Genomic DNA, 19,842 nt, shown 5'->3' on the forward strand with positions numbered 1-19,842 from the left:
CCCAATCCATATTCACCTACTACGTTTCCTACTCTCCCTTTTCCTACTACCGAATTCCAGTCACCCATCACTATTAAATTTTCGTCTCCCTTCACTATCTGAATAATTTCTTTGATTTCATCATACATTTCATCAATTTCTTCGTCATCTGCAGAGCTAGTTGGCATATAAACTTGTACTACTGTAGTAGGCGTGGGCTTCATGTCTATCTTGGCCACAGTAATACGTTCACTATACTGTTTGTAGTAGCTTACCCTCACTCCTACTTTCCTATCCATTATTAAAGCTATTCCTGCATTACCCCTATTTAATTTTGTATTTATGATCCTGTAACCGCCTGACCAAAAGTCTTGTTCCTCCTGCCACCGAACTACACTAATTCCTAATTCACTAATCACAGACAATGTAGTCAGTAAACAAGAAATCGTATCAGGAAAGTACATAACAGCTGAAAAATTGAAAATCTGAGCCTACAAGATGAGACCACAGGTGTGCGGCTGTCGCGCGCAGTGCGGCTACCCACCTGCCTGTTGATCGTCCGGCCCTCGTCGTCCACGTAACACCAGAGGAACACCATCGCCCCAGACGGAACTTCGGCCTGCAAACACATTCAGAATGACCCCATAAATTGCGGGCTATATTAAGTACAGGCGGCAATAGTAGTATTTACAGAAAGTTCGTTATGGAGAATAAAATCACACCCTTCGTGCAAACAGCTGAAAAGATAGTTCGTGTGGACCTATAAATAAACAACTAAACTGGTTGAAAAAATATGTGAAGCAACCAGAAGATATAGACGTATCTCAGTGTGACTTCGTACATGTAGGAATCAACGTGGATTCCGGAGGTAGCGATCGTGAGAGACCCAACTCGCTTTATTTGTTCACGAGACCCAGAAAATATTAGATATAGGCTCCCAGCTAGATGCCATTTTCCTTGACTTCCGGAAGGCGTTCGATAAAATTCCGCACTGTCGCCTGATAAACAAAGTAAGAGCCTACGGAATATCAGACCAGCTGCGTTGCTGGATTGAAGAGTTTTTAGCAAACAGAACAGAGCATATTGTTAAAGTAATCTCTGGCGTGCCACAGGGGAATGTTATGGAACCATTGCTTTTCCCAATAGATACAGGGTGTTACAAAAAGGTACGGCCAAACTTTCAGGAAACATTCCTCACACACAAAGAAAGAAAATATGTTATGTGGACATGTGTCCGGAAACGCTTACATAGAGCTCATTTTATTACTTCTCTTCAAAACACATTAATCATGGAATGGAAACACACAGAAACAGAACGTACCAACGTGACTTCAAACACTTTGTTACGGGAAATGTTGAAAATGTCCTCCGTTAGCGAGGATACATGCATCCACCCTCCGTCGCATGGAATCCCTGATGCGCTGATGCAGCCCTGGAGAATGGCGTATTGTATCACCGCCGTCAACAATACGAGCACGAAGAGTCTCTACATTTGGTACCGGGATTGCGTAGACAAGAGCTTTCAAATGCCCCCATAAATGAAAGTCAAGAGGGTTGAGGTCAGGAGAGCGTGGAGGCCTTGGAATTGGTGCGCCTCTACCAATCCATCGGTCACCGAATCTGTTGTTGAGAAGCGTACGAACACTAAGATGGAAAGTAAGCGTTTCCGTACACATGAGGACATAACATCTTTTCTTTGTTTGTGTGTGAGGAATGTTTCCTGAAAGTTTGGCCGTACCTTTTTGTAACACGCTGTATAAATGACCTAGTAGCTGGTGTCGGAAGTTCCATGCGGCTTTTCGCGTAAGATGCTGTAGTATACAGAGAAGTTGCAGCATTAGAAAATTGTAGCGAAATGCAGGAAGATCTGCAGCGGATAGGCACTTGGTGCAGGGAGTAGCAACTGACCCTTAACAAAGACAAATGTAATGTATTGCGAATACATAGAAAGAAGGATCCTTTATTGTATGATTATATGGGAGCGGAACAAACACTGGTAGTAGTTACTTCTGTAAAATATCTGTGAGTATGCGTGCGGAACGATTTGAAATGGAATGATCATATAAAATTAATTGTTGGTAAGGCGGGTGCCAGGTTGAGATTCATTGAGAGACTCCTTAGAAAATGTAGTCCATCAACAAAGGAGGTGGCTTACAAAACACTCGTTCGACCTATACTTGAGTATTGCTCGTCAGTGTGGGATCTGTACCAGGTCGGGTTGACAGAGGAGGTAGAGAAGATCCAAAGAAGAGCGGCGTCTTTCGCCACAGGGTTATTTGGTAAGCGTGATAGCGTTACGGAGATGTTTAGCAAACTCAAGTGGCAGACTCTGCAAGAGAGGCGCTCTGCATCGCGGTGTAGCCTGCTCGCCAGGTTTCGAGAGGGTGGGTTTCTGGATGAGGTATCGAATATATTGCTTCCGCCTACTTATACCTCCCGAGGAGATCACTAATGTAAAATTAGAGAGATTCGAGCGCGCATGGAGGCTTTCCGGCAGTCGTTCTTCCCGCGAACCGTGCGTGACTGGAACAGGAAAAGGAGGTAATGACAGTGGCACGTAAAGTGCTCTCCGCCACACACCGTTGGGTGGCTTGCAGAGTATAAATGTAGCTGTAGATGTACATACCATTGGCGAGCATGTACATGATGAGAGTAGCAATTTTCGGTGACAGGAAGAACAGCCACTGTAGTGCATTAGTGTTGTTGGTATGAGTGTTGTTACCAGGCATAGGAGGGGTATAATAGAGGAGTGACCAGCAGCACATGTTGAGTGATCACTGTGAAGGGCATGGAGATGCCGCGAATTCGTGTGAGACAGCGTTAACAGCACCTGACTGGGGTCTCATTGTGAATGTTCGTCCAGGCGGCGAGTCGATTCGCGCAGTATCCAGATTTGTGGGACATCCATATGTAACAGTGGTCCGATGTTGGATTGCATGGGAAAGTTAAGGGTAGGCATACTCGTCGTCAAGTTTCCGGTCGACCACCCTTCACATCTGCGCCTGCCATAGGAGAACAATAATGGACTGCCTGCAACAGTCTGTATCATCCTGCATCACTGGTGTGAGACTAGCAGAAACCGCCTCGTTTAGGATACCGTTAACACCGCAGCACAGACGGACGCATTTGGAATAGTACTGCCGCTGGGAAGCGTGAACTGCTAATGAATAGCGCGTCTCTTGTTGTTCAGCTACGAAACACGGTTGTGCACTACCCTGAATAACCATCGTTGGCGAGTACAGTGGAAACTTGGTAGTGCTTCATTTCTTCCAATGCTTTGGGGAGCTAGAGCGGTGTTACTGCTGTTGTGCCGTAAGGGCTCCGTCCGATCACCATAAACCGTCACGTGAAGTCATACTTGATAGCTCTGTACATCACAGTGATGATGGCGATGTTTGATTTGTGGGGCGCTCAACTGTGTGGTCATCAGCGTACGTACAAAGTTCCTATTTTGACACTGTCCATTTTTTCGCATTCCAGTCAGCCACTCTCACGAACGATGATGATGATGAAATGATGAGGACAGCACAAACACCGAGTCCCCGGGCAGGGAAAATCCCCAACCCGGTCTGGAATCGAACCTGGGACCCCGTAGTCCAGAGGCAGCGGACACACAATGACAGTGATTGAGGATATCCTGACGGCGGTGTGTCACGAACAACTTACGTGTTACTTCTCATGGGACAGCATAATAGTGCCAATTTTCAATAGGATAATGTACGCCCACACATGGGACGCGTCTCTATGATCTCCCAGATCTGACCCTGAAAGTACAGGTGCGGATCCAGAGCGGACTCAACCCCGTCCCACTGCCGCTATCCAGGATATCAAGGATCAGTTACAACAGCTTTAGAGCGCCTTGCTTAAAAGAGGAAACAACAGCTTTATGAATCACTTCCCAATGGAATAAATGAAGGCATCCAGGCCAAAGGCGGTGAAACGTTATACTGATAACTGGACTCATACCGCTAAGTTGTCCGCCTGCTTAATTGGGTGGTAACGTGCTTTCCTCCCATGTACTGAGCCCGCGTTCAATTCCGGGCCAGGTTGGAGATTTTTCTCCGCTTGTGAAGTGAGTGTTGTGTTGTCCTCATTGTCATTTCATCCTCATCGTCGGCCCCAAGTCTCCCAATGCGATTGAAATAAGACTTGCACTTGGCGCCCGAACGCGAATGGGACCTCCCAGCCAACAATTCCATACGATCGTTTCATTTTCGCCGCCAAGTTGCTTGTAGATCGTCTTGATTTTGTAGTCGCATACCGTCTCAACCCGTCGTTTTATTTCTTATATTCCTCCCCTTGTAGTTGCTTCACTTGTGTAATAATTGTGAAGTGGTGGCACATCCCATGCAAAATATGAGCAAGTACTTCAGCAAAACTGTAGTGGAGTAAACCACACCTAACTAAAAGTACAACTCGGTACATTAGGAATTTGGGGCTTACGTTTACTGAATGCATGTAACAATCACTTATTATCGGCAAATAAGGCGCAACTCTAACAGAGGCGAGGTACAGCATTTTGCGTCTGATTTAACTCAAGCAATAAGAACTGTGTACCTCGACTGATTCTAAAATGTATTAGATACGATAAATGAAAGCAGTATTCATTTGTGGGCGAAGCTAGTGAAGCAGAACTTATATGCTAGACTACAGAAATGTGGAAAATCGTGTCATGATCTTATTGTGACAGTAATAACGGTACAGTACTTATTGAGTAACCGTCCGAGCAATATAATGTGAATGCTCACGTGTAGTTGGTTGTAGGAAAAGCAGATCACAGCCTGAATTTTAAGAAAATCTAATTTACACGGGTCATAAGTGGCTTGGAAAACGCTTGTTCGACAGACGTTTATCAGGTAGCATTAGTAGGCGAGTAGAGAAGATACGAACAAAGAGCGGTGCGTTTCGTCACCGGAGATAGTTTAATAAGCGCGAGAGCTTTACGAAGATGGTTATCAAACTCCTTTTCCGGACACTACAAGAGAGGCGTTGTGCATCATGGAGACGTTTACTGTTGAACCTCTGAGAGCGTGAGCTGCAAGAAGAGTCGGGCAAAATATTCATTCACTCTCACATACCGTGTCAGTCCATAAAGTTTCGACGCCACGTCAATAAAAAAGATAATCTTTAAGAGGGTGATTTTAATGTTTTAGATGTTCTCCACAGTCTGCCCCACTTGAGTATAAAGCACAGAACGTTCATACAACCAAGTGAAACTGTGAGAAAAGCCCTTTTTTGGAACGGTTTTCAACTCTCGTGTCACATTATCTTGAATGTGGATTATGACGTCAAAGCGTTGATCCTTCATGCGAATTTCTGTATTTTGTCGTTTTCTGGTAGGCTCTTATTGATAACACCAAGTCTCGTCAGCCGTGATTATTTTGTCCCAGAAACGAAATGTCGGCGTTTTGCATTTCAATTCAGTCGCAGCAGGCGTTCACGCGTTGTCATTTTTGTAAGGGGGTCGATGTGTGCTGGGCAAACTTTGCTCATACTTTTTTTATTTTTCAGTACATTGTGGGTGATGTTGTGAACTCTTTATTTTGAGAAAATACTTCATTGCCATTTGTTGCGTAACAGCGTTGACACAGTGCGACCCGACGTCGGCTACTTGCAACAGAATGGCTTGACGCACTTCTCTTGTTTTAGTTATTCAAGTTTCCCCCACAGTGATTTCGCTGACGTCACATATATGTTGGGAATACAATGACTCTCGTAACGTTTTGGAGGAACGGTGAATGTCCGGCGAATGACCGTGACTACAAAATCAGTGAAAATGGAACTTATATGGAGATGGCAGGGATGGCTAGAGGACAAATGTAAGGATGTAGAGGTGCATATCACTAGGGGTAAGAAAGATGCTGCCTACAGGAAAATTAAAGAGACCTTTGGAGAAAAGAGAACCACTTGCATGAATATCAAGAGCTCAGATGGAAACCAAGTTCTAAGCAAAGAAGGGAAAGCAGAAAGGTGGAAGGAGTATATAGAGGGTCTATACAGGGGCGATGTTCTTGAGGACAATATTATAGAAATGGAAGAGGATGTAGATGAAGATGAAATGGGAAATATGATACTGCGTGAAGAATTTGACAGAGCACTGAAAGACCTACGTCGAAACAAGGTCCCGGGAGTAGACAAAATTCCATTAGAACTGCTGACAGCCTTGGGAGAGCCAGTCCTGACAAAACTGTACCGTCTGGTGAGCAAAATCTATGAGATAGGCGAAATACCCTCAGACATCAAGAAGAATATAATAATTCCAATCCCAAAGAAGACAGGCGTTGACAGATGTGAAAATTACCGACCTATCAGTTTAATGTCACGGCTGCAAAATACTAACACGAATTCTGTACAGACGAATGGAAAAACTGGTAGAAGGCAACCTCGGGGAAGATCAGTTTGGATTCCGTAGAAATATTGGAAAACGTGAGGCAATACTGACCCTACGACTTATCTTAGAATATAGATTAAGGAAGGGCAAACCTACGTTTCTAGCACTTGTAGACTTAGAGAAAGCTTTTGACAATGTTGACTGGAATACTCTTTCAAATTCTGAAGGTGGCAGGGGTAAAATACAGGGAGCGAAAGGATATTTACAATTTGTACAGAAACCAGATGGCAGTTATAATAGTCGAGGAACATGAAAAGGAAGCAGTGGTTGGGAAGGGAGTGAGACAGGGTTTTAGCCTCTCCCCGATGTTACTTAATCTGTATATTGAGCAAGCAGTGAAGGAAACAATTGAAAAATTCGTAGTAGGTATTAAAACCCGCGGAGAAGAAATAAAAACTTTGAGGTTCGCCGATGACATTGTAATTCTGTCAGAGACAGCAAAGGACCTGGAAGAGCAGCTGAAAGGAATGGGCAGTGTCTTGAAAGGAGGATATACGATGAACATCAACAAAAGCAAAACGAGGATAATTGAATGTAGTCGAATTTTATCGGGTGATGCTGAGGGTATTAGATTAGGAAATGAGACGCTTAAAGTAGTAAATGAGTTTTGCTATTTGGGGAGCAAAATAACTGATGATGGTCGAAGTAGAGAGGATATAAAATGTAGACTGAAAATGGCAAGGAAAGCGTTTCTGAAGAAAATAAATTTGTGAACATCGAGTATAGATTTAAGTGTCATGAAGTCTTTTCTGGAGGTATTTGTGTGGAGTGTATCCATGTATGGAAGTGAAACATGGACGATAAATAGTTTAGACAAAAAGAGAATAGAAGCTTTCGAAATGTGGTGCTACAGAAGAATGCTGGAATGCTGATGATTAGTTGGGTAGGTCACATAACTAATGAAGAGGTATTGAATAGAATTGCGGAGAAGAGAAATTTGTGGCACAACTTGACTAGAAGAAGGGTTCGGTTGGTAAGACATATTCTTGGGCATCAAGGGATCACCAATTTAGTATTGGAGGGTTGCGTGGAGGGTAAAAATCGTAGAGGGAGACCAAGAGATGAATACACTAAACAGGTTCAGAAGGACGTAGGTTGCAGTAGGTACTGGGAGATGAAGAAGCTTGCACAGGATAGAGTAGCATGGAGAGCTGCATCCAACCAGTCTCAGGACTGACTGAAGACCACAACAACAACAACGGAGATTAATGGGTGATCTTTCTTTCCTCTCATCATTTCTGTTACACTGAGAAAGGGAGAAGTTACATTGGTACCAGAAATACTCTCCACTATAAATCGTATGTTGGCCTCCGAATTGTAGATGAGGATGTTAACATGGATGCGTATAGCTGAAGATCATAACGCATGGAATAGAATAGTGAAGGTCTTTATCCCGCAGTAGCTGGTGATAATGGTGAATAACGCATTTTTGTTAGGTTTTAGATTAAGGCGCCCGTTGTGATGAGAACTTACTGGTGTTGCAGAAATGGAGTCGCATGTTAGCAAAATAAATAAATGCCGTCGAAAGTATCAGAGACAACGAAAACAATTTTACCTTAATTGTAGAATCACTGAGAGTGGTGTTAGTTGAGCGGTATGCTAACGATAGGTGGACTCGAGGTGTGGACTCACCAGGTCTCTCGCCTTGCGGCTGCGGCGGTCTGTCATGATGACGAAGCCGTCTGGCTCTATTCTCCTGAGGCGGACTGTACGAGCCGTCACCTTCCCGTCCCTAAAAAATAAAACAAGAATCTCAGCCCCACACAGACTTTCGTTATCAAGCATATGTGCGTTGTTTCTGAAAACGGAAGGCAGATTCCATATTTGTACTAGAAGGAAACTTCATGATCAGGAACAAATCTGATACGTCACTACATAATTTGATTATCACTAAATACAGTATACTCCACACTTGTATTAACTGTTTAATAACTGAAATAGCTGTTTTGAGTGAAAATTGCTTTTGTTTTCGTCGGACTTACCATGATGGTTACACCTCAGGAAAAATAGATTTATGTGTTGCAATTCGCAATAATGAATCTGTTATTCAAGTACGATCTAAGTTTCGTCACCAGTTCAACAATAAGCCTTGCATAAAAAAAGGAAAAAAACTCAACCTTTTGAAGTATGTATCCGTGAGTGACGGGACACTGATTTCAACTGGCTGTTCACGGGCAGCCAAATGAAGACGGAAAGCGATTGAAATCATCTCTCACCGTCCAATATTAAAGCGTGAAGATGTCATCGTTACATGTTCGTCTTAAAACCCGGCGTTATATTCGAGAAACAGTTCCTACACGCGGGATGTGGGGGTAGGTGTAGGATCTTTATCATAGTCTGCGGCCTCCAAGATCGTCAGATCTTGAAACGTGTTTCCGGAACTACATTAATTCCCCCCCACTCACTCCCACTAAATTGCGTGACCGGCACCATGTTTCTCTCAACTGTCCGCGAAACATTAAAAGTTCTCCTGAAACGTATTAAAAAATACAGCACAGTTCAATGAAACTATACAGTACTTCCGAACTAAAAATGTGTGACATTAAATTTTTCATTTGTGTGGCCATAGTGTCCGTGGTTGCTTTATAGTTCAAATGGCTCTGAGCACTATGAGACTTAACATCTGAGGTCATCAGTCCCCACCAATTTTAAAACACTTTTCCCAACGATGAACTAGTTTTTTTCTTGATGCAAAGAAGTCTTTGTCTTGTTGTTTAACGTACTTTCCCACAAAATTATTGACCTACTCGTTGTTTCTGAATCTTATTTCCACGTAATGCCTCCTTGAGTGGACAAAACAAATAAAAATTCGAGGGAGCCAAATAAGGACTGTAGGAAGGATGTACTATCTCAAATGGCTCTAAGCACTATGGGACTTGGATCTACTTAAACCTAACTAACCTAAGGACATCACACACATCCACGCCCGAGGCAGGATTCGAACCTGCGACCGTAGCCGTCACGCGGTTCCAGACTGAAGCGCCTAGAACCGCACGGCCACACCGGCCGGCTGCTTTCTAATTCTTGAGGGTATTTCTGTTCTGTCGATGCAACTACAAAAATGCGTGATTTTTTCACCAGACGCGTTTCGCTTTATTGCCTTACAACATGTTTTACAGGCACGTCGGTAAATGCGACGTTGATCGATTGTAACTTTGTATTAGTTTTTATAGATCCTACAAAATAGCGGCTTGAGTTTTTATTTCATGTCATTCGCTTTCATGGTTCCGAGCAACTGACCCCTTGTTATTGTACAAAAAAAACTAAACTCCTCCCGAACGGGATATGAAGGCCCAACAGCACCGCCCGGCCGCCGTGTCGTCCTCAGCCCATAGGCGTCACTGGACGCGGATATGGAGGGGCATGTGGTCAGGACATCGGCCGTATGTCAGTTTATGAGACCGGAGCCGCTGCTTCTCAGTCAAGAAGCTCCTCAGTGTGGCTTACTTCGGTGATCTGACGGGATCCGGTGTTACCACGGCGGCAAGGCTACTGGCAAGACGGAGAGCAGTTGGTGTCGTTACCCGTTGCAGGTGGCGAACGTGAGAGCGTCGGGCAGCACGAGGTCCGTGTTGATGGCGTCCTTTCGCCACGACTGGAACAGCTCGAACGGGCTGTCGCCATCGAACTTGATCTGCGCCAGACCGGACGGCTCGATGGTCTTTCCGTTCTCCTGCAACACACAACAGCAGCCCCGTTACTCAGTCCCAATTTGGCACACCGTAATTATTAATACATTTTATATCTGGCGGAACTTCTGAGTCCTCTTTCCCGTTTTTTAAGAGCATATAATATTCCGTACGGTTTGAGGCCCTACGGAACTGCGGCGCCCCGTTACTTTTCAAGCAAGAAAGCAGGAAAAAGGTGTATTGAACTGTCAAAAAGGAAGCAAAATCCAAGCATTGGACGCTCCTAGCTGAAGATGCACAACATCGACCAAATGTGAGTAGCCAGTTGGTTATGTGACCATGGTGTTCAAATGCCTCTTTTTCCATAAAATTATGACTATCTGTCCGATCACTGCCTTTTCGCAGTATTCAAATTTGTGTTTGTGTCGTGGTGTAACGTCCGTTTGGAAGAGCGTGGTGTAAGGAAGGAATCTCCATACGTATGTACCTCCTGTTTCTTCTACACAAGTACCACACGTTATGACTCTTGCGTCCCGTATTGGAAGTTTTGACTTGTGAATTCCTTCGTTGTAACATAGTTCACAGCCGTTTATTTGTTGTTGCCATTTCTGCTCTCACTATTCGTCACATTTACTTGCGACGGTAATACACTACTGGCCATTAAAATTGCTACACCAAGAAGAAATGCAGGTGATAAACAGTTATTCATTGGACAAAAATATTATACTAGAACTGATATGTGATTACATTTCACGCCATTTGGGTGCATAGATCCTGAGAAATCAGTACCCAGAACAACCACCTCTGGCCGTAATAACGGCCTTCATACGCCTGGGCATTGAGTCAAACAGAGCTTGGCTGGCGTGTACAGGTACATCTGCCCATACAGCTTCAACACGATGCCACAGTTCATCAAGAGTAGTGACTGGCGTACTGTGACGAGCCAGTTGCTCGGCCACATTGACCAGACATTTTCAGTTGGTGAGAGATCTGGAGAATGTGCTGGCCAGGGCAGCAGTCGAACATTTTCTGTGTCTAGAAAGGCCCGTACAGGACCTGCAACATGCGGTCGTGCATTATCCTGCGGAAATGTAGGGTTTCGCAGGGATCGAATGAAGGGTAGAGCCACGGGTTGTAACACATCTGAAATGTAACGTCCACTGTTCAAAGTGCCGTCAATGCGAACAAGAGGTGACCGAGACGTGTAACCAATGGCACCCCATACTATCATGCCGGGCGATACGCCACTAAGGCGATGACGAATACACGCCTCCAATGTGCGTTCACCGCGATGTCGCCAAACACGGATACGACCATCATGATCCTGTAAATAGGACCTGGATTCATCCGAAAAAATGACGTTTTGCCATTCGTGCACCCAGGTTCGTCGTTGAGTACACCATCGCAGGCACTCCTGTCTGTTATGCAGCGTCGAGGGGTAACCGCAGCCATGGTCTCCGAGCTCATTGTCCATGCTGCTGCAAACGTCGTCGAACTGTTCGTGCAGATGGTTGTTGTCTTGCAAACGTCCCCATCTGTTGACTCAGGGATCGAGACGTGACTACACGATCCGTTACAGCCATGCGGATAAGATGCCTGTCCTCTCGACTGCTAATGATACGAGGCCGTTGGGATCCAGCACGGCGTTCCGTATTACCCTCCTGAACCCACCGATCCATATTCTGCTAACAGTCATTGCATCTCGACCAACGGGAGCAGCAGTGTCGCGATATCATAAACCCCAGTCGCGATAGGCTACAATCCGACCTTTATCAAAGTCGGAAACGTCATGGTACGCAATTCTCCTCCTTACACGAGGCATCACAACGTTTCACCAGGCAACGGCGGTCAACTGCTATTTGTGTATGAGCAATCGGTTGGAAACTTTCCTCATGTTAGCACGTTGTAGGTGTCGCCACCGACTTTAACCTTGTGTGAATGCTCTGAAAATCTAATCATTTGTATATCACAGCATCTTCTTCCTGTTGGTTAAATTTCGTGTCTACAGCACGTCATCTTCGTGGTGCATCAACTTCATATTCTATAACCAATGTATAGTATGACAATTGCCAAGGAGAATAGACACGTCAGTGACCGGACGTAAAGTTCATATTTTTGTGAGAAAAGGGGAGGCACAAGGGAGGTTTGAACATGGACCACCCTCCTCGCAGACCAACACCGTGACCACACAACCACGAGGCCACGATTCTTGCAACTCTCTCAACGTTGCACATCTTGAGCTTGGATCGTTCACTTGTTCCACAGTTCGCTTCATCTTCTTCCTGTTTTTGACGGGCTATCCACTGGGCCATATTGCCACTAAATCTGTGTGGGATGCGGTAGGGAGTTTACCTTGCTAGTTTGGTACATTGTTAACACATTGTAGAACTTTCACGGATGCCTTGTCTGTTGGTTCAGAGTGGTCTGAATTTCAACGAGTGCAGTCCTCGCGCTATTTGGTTGCGTGGTGTTGGTTGGAAGGAAGATTAAGGTGTAACGTGCCGTCGACGACGGGGTCATTAAAGACGGAGTACAAGCTCGGATTAAGGAAGTATGGGATAGGAAATTGGCCGCGCCCTCTTAAAGACACAACAAGCCCGGAATTTGCCTTAAACGATTTAGTAAAACCTAAATCACAGTGGCCGGAAAGGAATCTGAATGCCCTCCTCGCGAATGCATGTTCAGTGCGCTAATCACTGCGTCACGTCGGTCATTGCGTGCAGTTGGAAGTTGGTCATTCTGTACCTGATTCTGAGTTCGTCCAGCAATAATCTGGTCCTCGTATTTTTCCTCCGTATCGTGGCAATTTTACTAACGCTAATAATGTTCCAGAAGCACAAAATATTGAAGATTTTTTAGAAAACGTTCGTATGAAAAATTCCGTACTTTTAATTCCCTTCAGGCCTAAAGCTTCATTTTTCTTCAAAATAAGCTGTGACAAGAAAGTTGAAAGATAAAGAGAAAAAAAATGTTCAAATGTGTGTGAAATCTTATAGGACTTAACTGCTAAGATCATCAGTCCCTAAGCTTACACACTACTTAATCCAAAATATCCTAACGACAAACACACACACCAATGCCCGAGGGAGGACTCGAAGCTCCGCCGGGACCAGCTGCACGGTCCATGACAGAGATAAAGAGACATTGGAGTTGTTCGAAGTGGGATTTACCATATAATGCAGATACACCAAATGAGGAAAGCAGTGTTCCTGGAACAGAACAAGTTACTGAAGAATTCGGACTCATCAATTTACAGGCCAAAGAAACATATCACAAGTCTCTTCAGAACATAGGAAGAAATATGGAATTTTCATTTTAAATGAAAACTTTAATTTCTAGCCGTGGGAGATGTTGAAACAGTGCTGTGTATGATATATAATCGGGATCTCATTCTAAGTGTTCCGAATGTAAGGTGTTCTTGCATGTCAATGAGAGGAAAAACTGTTCTCATGGAGTAATGCTTGTCATTGACTGTACCATTGTGACCTGATGGGCCACTCAAGGCGCTTTTTGTAAAAAGGAAATAATAGTAGGAAAATGTGTTTTTTTATGCTAAAACAATATCCAACTGATTCTGGTGGTGTAAAAAAATATGAAGAACACAAATTCTGGCTTCAAATGAAAAATAGGCCCACATAAATGCCACAGTGATTTCGCCATGTGTTATACAATGTGATCCGGAAGGAATGGCCAATATTCAGGGACACGACAGGAGCGATCATTCGAACCGAAAAGGTCTAACAAACATGAGCTCTAAAGCGCATACTTAAGAGTTACGAGCAGTTGCTCATCTTCGCTACTGTGGCACACGTCTCTTCTACTGAAGAAGTGCTCGTAGTCTTAAGGTATGCATTTTAGAGCTCATATTTATCAAACCTTTTTGCTTCGAATGATGGGTCCTGTCATATGCCTCAACAACGGCCATCCCTTCTGGGACACACTGTATATTTACAATCTAAGGCCAGACTGTCGATTGTCAAAGGACGCTTCACAAAATAGCTAGTACTTCACAGTGATCTACCTTCCATTTACGTCTACATCTGAGAGACAAATCACTTACGAACTCGAAAAAATGTCTCGCAGCACGGTGCACGTTTCTTCTCTCTGTGAGCAGATTAGATCTACCTGGAGCCAAGTTCTTTTCCAGACGGCCATTCGTTGAGTTTTCAGCGCTGGCAGCGCGATGTTTTTGGAATTCGAGCGCGCGTGTTTGCAGGTAATTAATGGGTCGCCGGAATCTAATGGAGGCACTCATAATTTTGAAGGACGGCTTTCTATGAAACGTTAACAGAATATAAGTTGTGTAATTAATGTAAACGATAGCTAAGCAGGAAAAACGTCATGGGAGGAACAATATTAAATAGTACAACAGAGGAAAAGATATTGCAAAAGGAATGGTATTCGGGTTCAAAGCGGCTCAAGTGGTAAGAGCCAATAGTAGGTAGGTAAGATAAAGTAAGGTTTCCCGTTCTGGCACTGACGGGCCAATCAGAACCGACGACCACCGTGTCATCCTCTGTCAGTTGTGTTAACGGGTGCGGTACGGAGGGGCATGTGGTCAGCCCACCGATATCCCTATCGTCGTCAGGTTCCCTGACCTTGAAACCGCTACTAATCGGTTGAATAGCTCCTCAGTTGGCCTCACGAGACTAAATGCACCCCGTACCAATTCACCCACCAAGGAAACATCTGTGGCAGTACCGGGAATCGGAGCTGGGTTTCCTCCACATGGTAGTCAGGCGCGCTGATCACTCGGTTGCACAGGCGGACAGTCAACAATAGCGTGTGACTAATAAGAAAAAGTAGTTATTTTGTATAGTGAAGAAGAGAAGAATGTCGTGTGACTAGGGCCTCCAGTCGGGTACACCGTTCGCCTGGTGCAAGTCTTTCGATTTGACGCCACTTCGGCGACTTTCCCGGAGGCAAGGAATTCATAGTTAACCCTTAGCACTGTGAAGGTGATAAGCCCAGTGTCTGTGAAGAATACTAACGATATGACCGCTATCAAATACTCTGATAATCGTGTCTTGCCCAGCTTCAGCTCAGCATCCATATTGACGGATGGCGACAGCTCAGGCACTCGATACTTTGAGCTACTCCAATACCATGGCGACAACAGCTCTCTCTCTCACGTACACACGCTCACACTCTCCCCAACGCAACAGCTGTCTCTAATTCTGATTCTTACTGAGGTGTTTTAACCATGTGTGGTTCACCCCAGAGTGCTTTATCACCTCCTAGGGACCATCTTCACATTTTAGAAAATGGTTCAAATGGCTCTGAGCACTATGGGACTCAACTGCTGTGGTCATCAGTCCCCTAGAACTAGGCACAGAACACAGAACTGTCGCCTTCACCGCCTCCTACCACCCCATTTTCGATACTATGCCCACCTGCTCCCCCCCCCCCTGCGTCGTTCCCCCCTTCCCTGGCACCTCTTTTCTTTCCACTGGCTTCTCTAAAATGTGAAGCCGGCCGCGGTGGTCTCGCGGTTCTAGGCGCGCACTCCGGAACCGTGCGACTGCTACGGTCGCAGGTTCGAATCCTGCCTCGGGCATGGATGTGTGTGGCGTCCTTACGTTAGTAAGGTTTAAATAGTTCTAAGTTCTAGAGGACTGATGACCTCAGAAGTTAAGTCCCATAGTGCTAAGAGCCATTTCAACCATTTGAACCCAATAGTAGGAAACACTGTGTAATTTTCCAGATGAGTTGGCAATTCTAAGTAAGGACATGCAAACAGTACCGGTCCAAAAACAAACGGAAATAATTAAAGAATCAGCGGAGAGACAAGAGCTCCAGGTATTGTTTGTTCAGCAACAACATGGCACCCAAATTCCTAAGAACCGAGAGAGTATCTCATTTCAGATATTCAGGCAAAACTATTCAGGAAACTGTCTTGTGAAGGACTGATGACGAAAAATGGAAACAGGTTTCAAGATTATAAGAGACATTTGTACCAAAAATGGTTCAAATGGCTCTGAGCTCTATGGGACTCAACACTGATGTCATCAGTCCCCTAGAACTTGGAACTACTTAAACCTAACTAACCTAAGGACATCACATACATCCATGCTCGAGGCAGGATTCGAACCTGCGACCGTAGCAACAGCGCGGTTCCGGATTGAAGCGCCTGGAACCGCTCTGCCACCGAGGCCGGCATAATATGTAATGACAGAAAAAACGGTTCAAATGGCTCTGAGCACTATGGGACTCAACTGCTGTGGTCATTAGTCCCCTAGAACTTAGAACTACTTAAACCTAACTAACCTAAGGACATCACACACATCCATGCCCGAGGCAGGATTCGAACCTGCGACCGTAGCAGTCGCACGGTTCCGGACTGCGGGCCTAGAACCGCGAGACCACCGCGGCCGGCTTCACATTTTAGAGAAGACAGTGGAAAGAAAAGAGGTGCCAGGGAAGGGGTGGAGCGGTGCAGGGGGGGGGGGGGGGGGGGAGCAGGTGGGCATAGTATCGAAAATGGGGTGGTAGGAGGCGGTGAAGGCGACAGTTCTGTGTTCTGTGCTTCATTATTTATGATTCATTTGACAGAACCGCGTGATCATTTGCCAACGCCAAGCCCTGTTTTGATCAGTCAGTGGTAATTTTCAGAGTTAAGGAACGTGCTGCAAGCATTAATGTACGAGGGTGAGCCAAATGAAAACCTTAAATTTGTTATAACAAATCGAAATTTCGTACCGTTATCCTGTAAGTTGGTAAGTGTGCTACAAACAGCGTGCAGAATGTCCTGTAGGTGGCAGCATAGTGCAGATGCACACACTCCGTCGCAGTATCAGTATAAAGATGGCCGCCCCACTTGCGACTTGCACCAGTGAAGAACAGTGTTCTGTTACTCGGTCTTTGTGTAGTGAAGGTGTGAAACCTATTAAAATTCATCGACGAATGAAGGTTCAGTACGGTGAAGCATGTTTGTGTCAGCCAAATTGAGGAACCGCACTAACCATCAAAAACATCCCAGTAACAACATGTTCTCCGTACTTCGCTATTGGCATTGTACGCGGCAGCAGGTAACGTTTTCCAGGCACTGGCCAAACCAAAACCTTTCCATCGGATTGCCACAGGGTATAGCATGTTTCAGCACTCCAAGTCACTCATTTCCACTCATCCACGTCTAGTGCCATCGCACTTTACACCATCCCAAGCATCGTTTAGCATTTGGCACAAAAATGTATGGCTTATGAGGAGCTACTCGGTCACTGTACCCCATTCTTTTTAACTCCCTTCGCGCTGTCACTTTGCTAGCTTTACTACTGGTAGTACTTTGGAACTCGCGAGTGGATTCTTTCTCTGTTGTCACGCGATTATTTACGCCCACTCTCCGCGATGCTCGACGGACCCTGTCCGTAGTACATGAGGTCCGCCTGGTCTTGGTTAACTGTGGTTGTTCATTCGTGTTTCCACTTGACAGTTATGTCACCAACAAACAGTCAACTTGGGCAGCTTTAGGAGAGTTGAAATGCTCCTGATTCATCAGTTCCAAGAGTGGTATCTAACGACTAGTTCACGCTTGAAGTCACTCTTTTATCCGATCCATTTTGCTGTTACTGCTTCTGTACTGACAAAAATTACTCCACGTCTGCTTTTATACTGAAAAATCCGCCTCTCGTGACTCCTGGTGGTCAGTTCTGCGTTGCACATAGATGTCTGGATACTTCTGATCAGAAACTGTTTTCTCAAGGCGTTGAAAGGCGTGATTATGTCATGGAAAAAATACATATAAAAGGAAATAATTACTTAATCTTCATGGACAGTATGTCATTTTTTGCCAAAATTCTATGTTATGTTGATTGTTCCTGCAGCTACTAAGACACAAAAATTTACGTGGATTTGATTTCCTGAATGTTGACCGCATTACGCTAAAGCAGGAAGTGAGTACTGAGCTAATGTGAACTACTGGTCTAGCCGACCGCTCATTCAGTCATTTGAGTCATTTGTTCTGTTTTGGAACACGGGATGAAGTGCCAAACCAAGAGCATCTTGTTCTTGTCACTGTACATTCATTAAGTGTCTCGTGTTTATTGAGAGAGAAATAAAAAGATTTTATAGCACCTTGTCCTTTGCTCTGGTACGTTGATCGTGCCTGGAGCTGTTGAACAAGCAACGTTGTCGGCAGGAGACATTACGGCGGCGTGTATGGAGGGAAAGACGCCTTCTCAGCTTTTTGCCGCAGGCCTGCTCAGCGTTTTGCCGCAGGGAACCGGTAACCGGTATTCACTGTACGCAAAAAGCCATCTGGCAGCGCCTTCTACCGGTCGCCCCTGTTGCGTGATCGGCTACTATCGCCCATGTTGAGTATCACAGTACAGGGTTCCATCAGCAGATGGACACAGGACTATGTGATATACTAATAGCACTTCGTGGATTGATACTTTTCACAGTTGCTTTGGTTACTTATTTATTATGTGATCTTGGTATTTTTAATGTCATGTTACGGGCTCGTAAAATATCGCCGACAGTTTATCTTTTTTTATTACTAAATGCGCAGACCTGTTTTGCAGTGGCGCGATCACGAAAAATTTGACAGTTTTTCTTTTTATTTAAGTTATCAGTTTGTAACCCGTTTGATGCGGTCCGCAACTTCTTCCTCTCCTGTTCCAACCTCTTCACCTCAGAACAACACTTACACCCAGTATCTGCAATTATTTATTGAATATATTCCAATCTTTGTCTCCTCTACAATGCGTGTTCTCTGTTACTTTTTTTTTTCAATAAAATTTCGGACGTGCAGTTGCATAAATTTCACTTCTGATGTCAATCCACCTTCAGAGTCAGTCATGCCCTTTTTATATGGGCATTTTCATGGTGGTCTTTTGTTTTTGTCGTACCACACTTTACGATGCTTTACATCCCAGTAGTGAAAGCTTTCATTGTTTAATCTACTTTTATGCAAAGGAAGAAAACTAATATTAGTGAAGTTGGAAGTGTACAAGACAGTTCAAGAGAGGAAAACGGATTAACCATTTTCTGCACTGCACTGCAATGATTGTCACAGATTATTGTTGTAAAATAATTTATTGCCTGTATCTATAGTGGAACACATATTGGTAGCTGAGATCTTTTAGGCGTGGGAGCGCCATTTAGTGAAATATGGGTTACGTTGGGGATGTTATCTATCAAATTTCACGAAAGCCTACTGTAATGATGATTATGTGGTGACGAATTTACGGCACCTCGCCAAAAAATTAGTGTAAATCGCCTGACTAGATTTCGGTTATGAATGTATTCAAAGGCGACTGCTCGATTTGTTTATGCAAACGTCTGGTCTGTGAGGTGGAGTTCCACCATCGGGGGAACATCTTTCAATATACTAGTATCTTGAACATTATTGAGCTTACATTCCTGTTAAAGGAACTCTGATGTCAGGACCTAGGAATTAATAACCGCCTGCACTTCTCGGCGCTCAGATTGACATCTGACCTCTGTCGAAGGTCTACTGATTTCCGTGACATTACGTCTCCGCGTTGCATGGGTGCAATAAAAAACAAGTTCTGTGATTCTGCGAATGAATTGTGCAATACAAAATCCCCTCGAGTGTGAGGCTCGCGGTGTTACATAGATTTTTGAATGTTCGGAAGTTGAAACCCGTAGAAATTTACCGTAAACTAAAGGACGTGTATGGTGATGCACTAATGAGCGAAAGAAACGCGGGGAGGTGGTGTGAAATGTTGAACTGTGGACGAACAAATGTGCCTGAGAAGCTTGATCAGTGCGTCCGTCACTCATCATATATTATTTGCAGAATTGAGTCAAAAGCGGAATTATGAAAGAGAGACACGTAACTCCATACGAGTCACACATTTCTTCCCCAAACATTTTTCTTTT

At 44.5% G+C, this 19,842-nt stretch overlaps 1 protein-coding gene across 1 annotated transcript in view; it reads right to left on the minus strand.

Annotated features, from left to right (window-relative positions):
- The window catches only part of LOC126355885 (pyridoxine/pyridoxamine 5'-phosphate oxidase-like), a 180,877-nt gene that overhangs the window by 36,448 nt on the left and 124,587 nt on the right, over nt 1-19,842 (minus strand). The window contains exons 2-4 of the mRNA XM_050006392.1: nt 9,895-10,043; nt 8,003-8,102; nt 524-598 (exon numbers count right to left, since the gene is read on the minus strand). Of these exons, the coding sequence (XP_049862349.1) occupies nt 524-598; nt 8,003-8,102; nt 9,895-10,043 (324 nt within the window). The remainder of the gene's footprint in view (nt 1-523; nt 599-8,002; nt 8,103-9,894; nt 10,044-19,842) is intronic.

This window comes from Schistocerca gregaria, chromosome 1, assembly GCF_023897955.1.
Source record: "Schistocerca gregaria isolate iqSchGreg1 chromosome 1, iqSchGreg1.2, whole genome shotgun sequence".
Classification (NCBI taxonomy): Eukaryota; Metazoa; Arthropoda; class Insecta; order Orthoptera; family Acrididae; genus Schistocerca; species Schistocerca gregaria.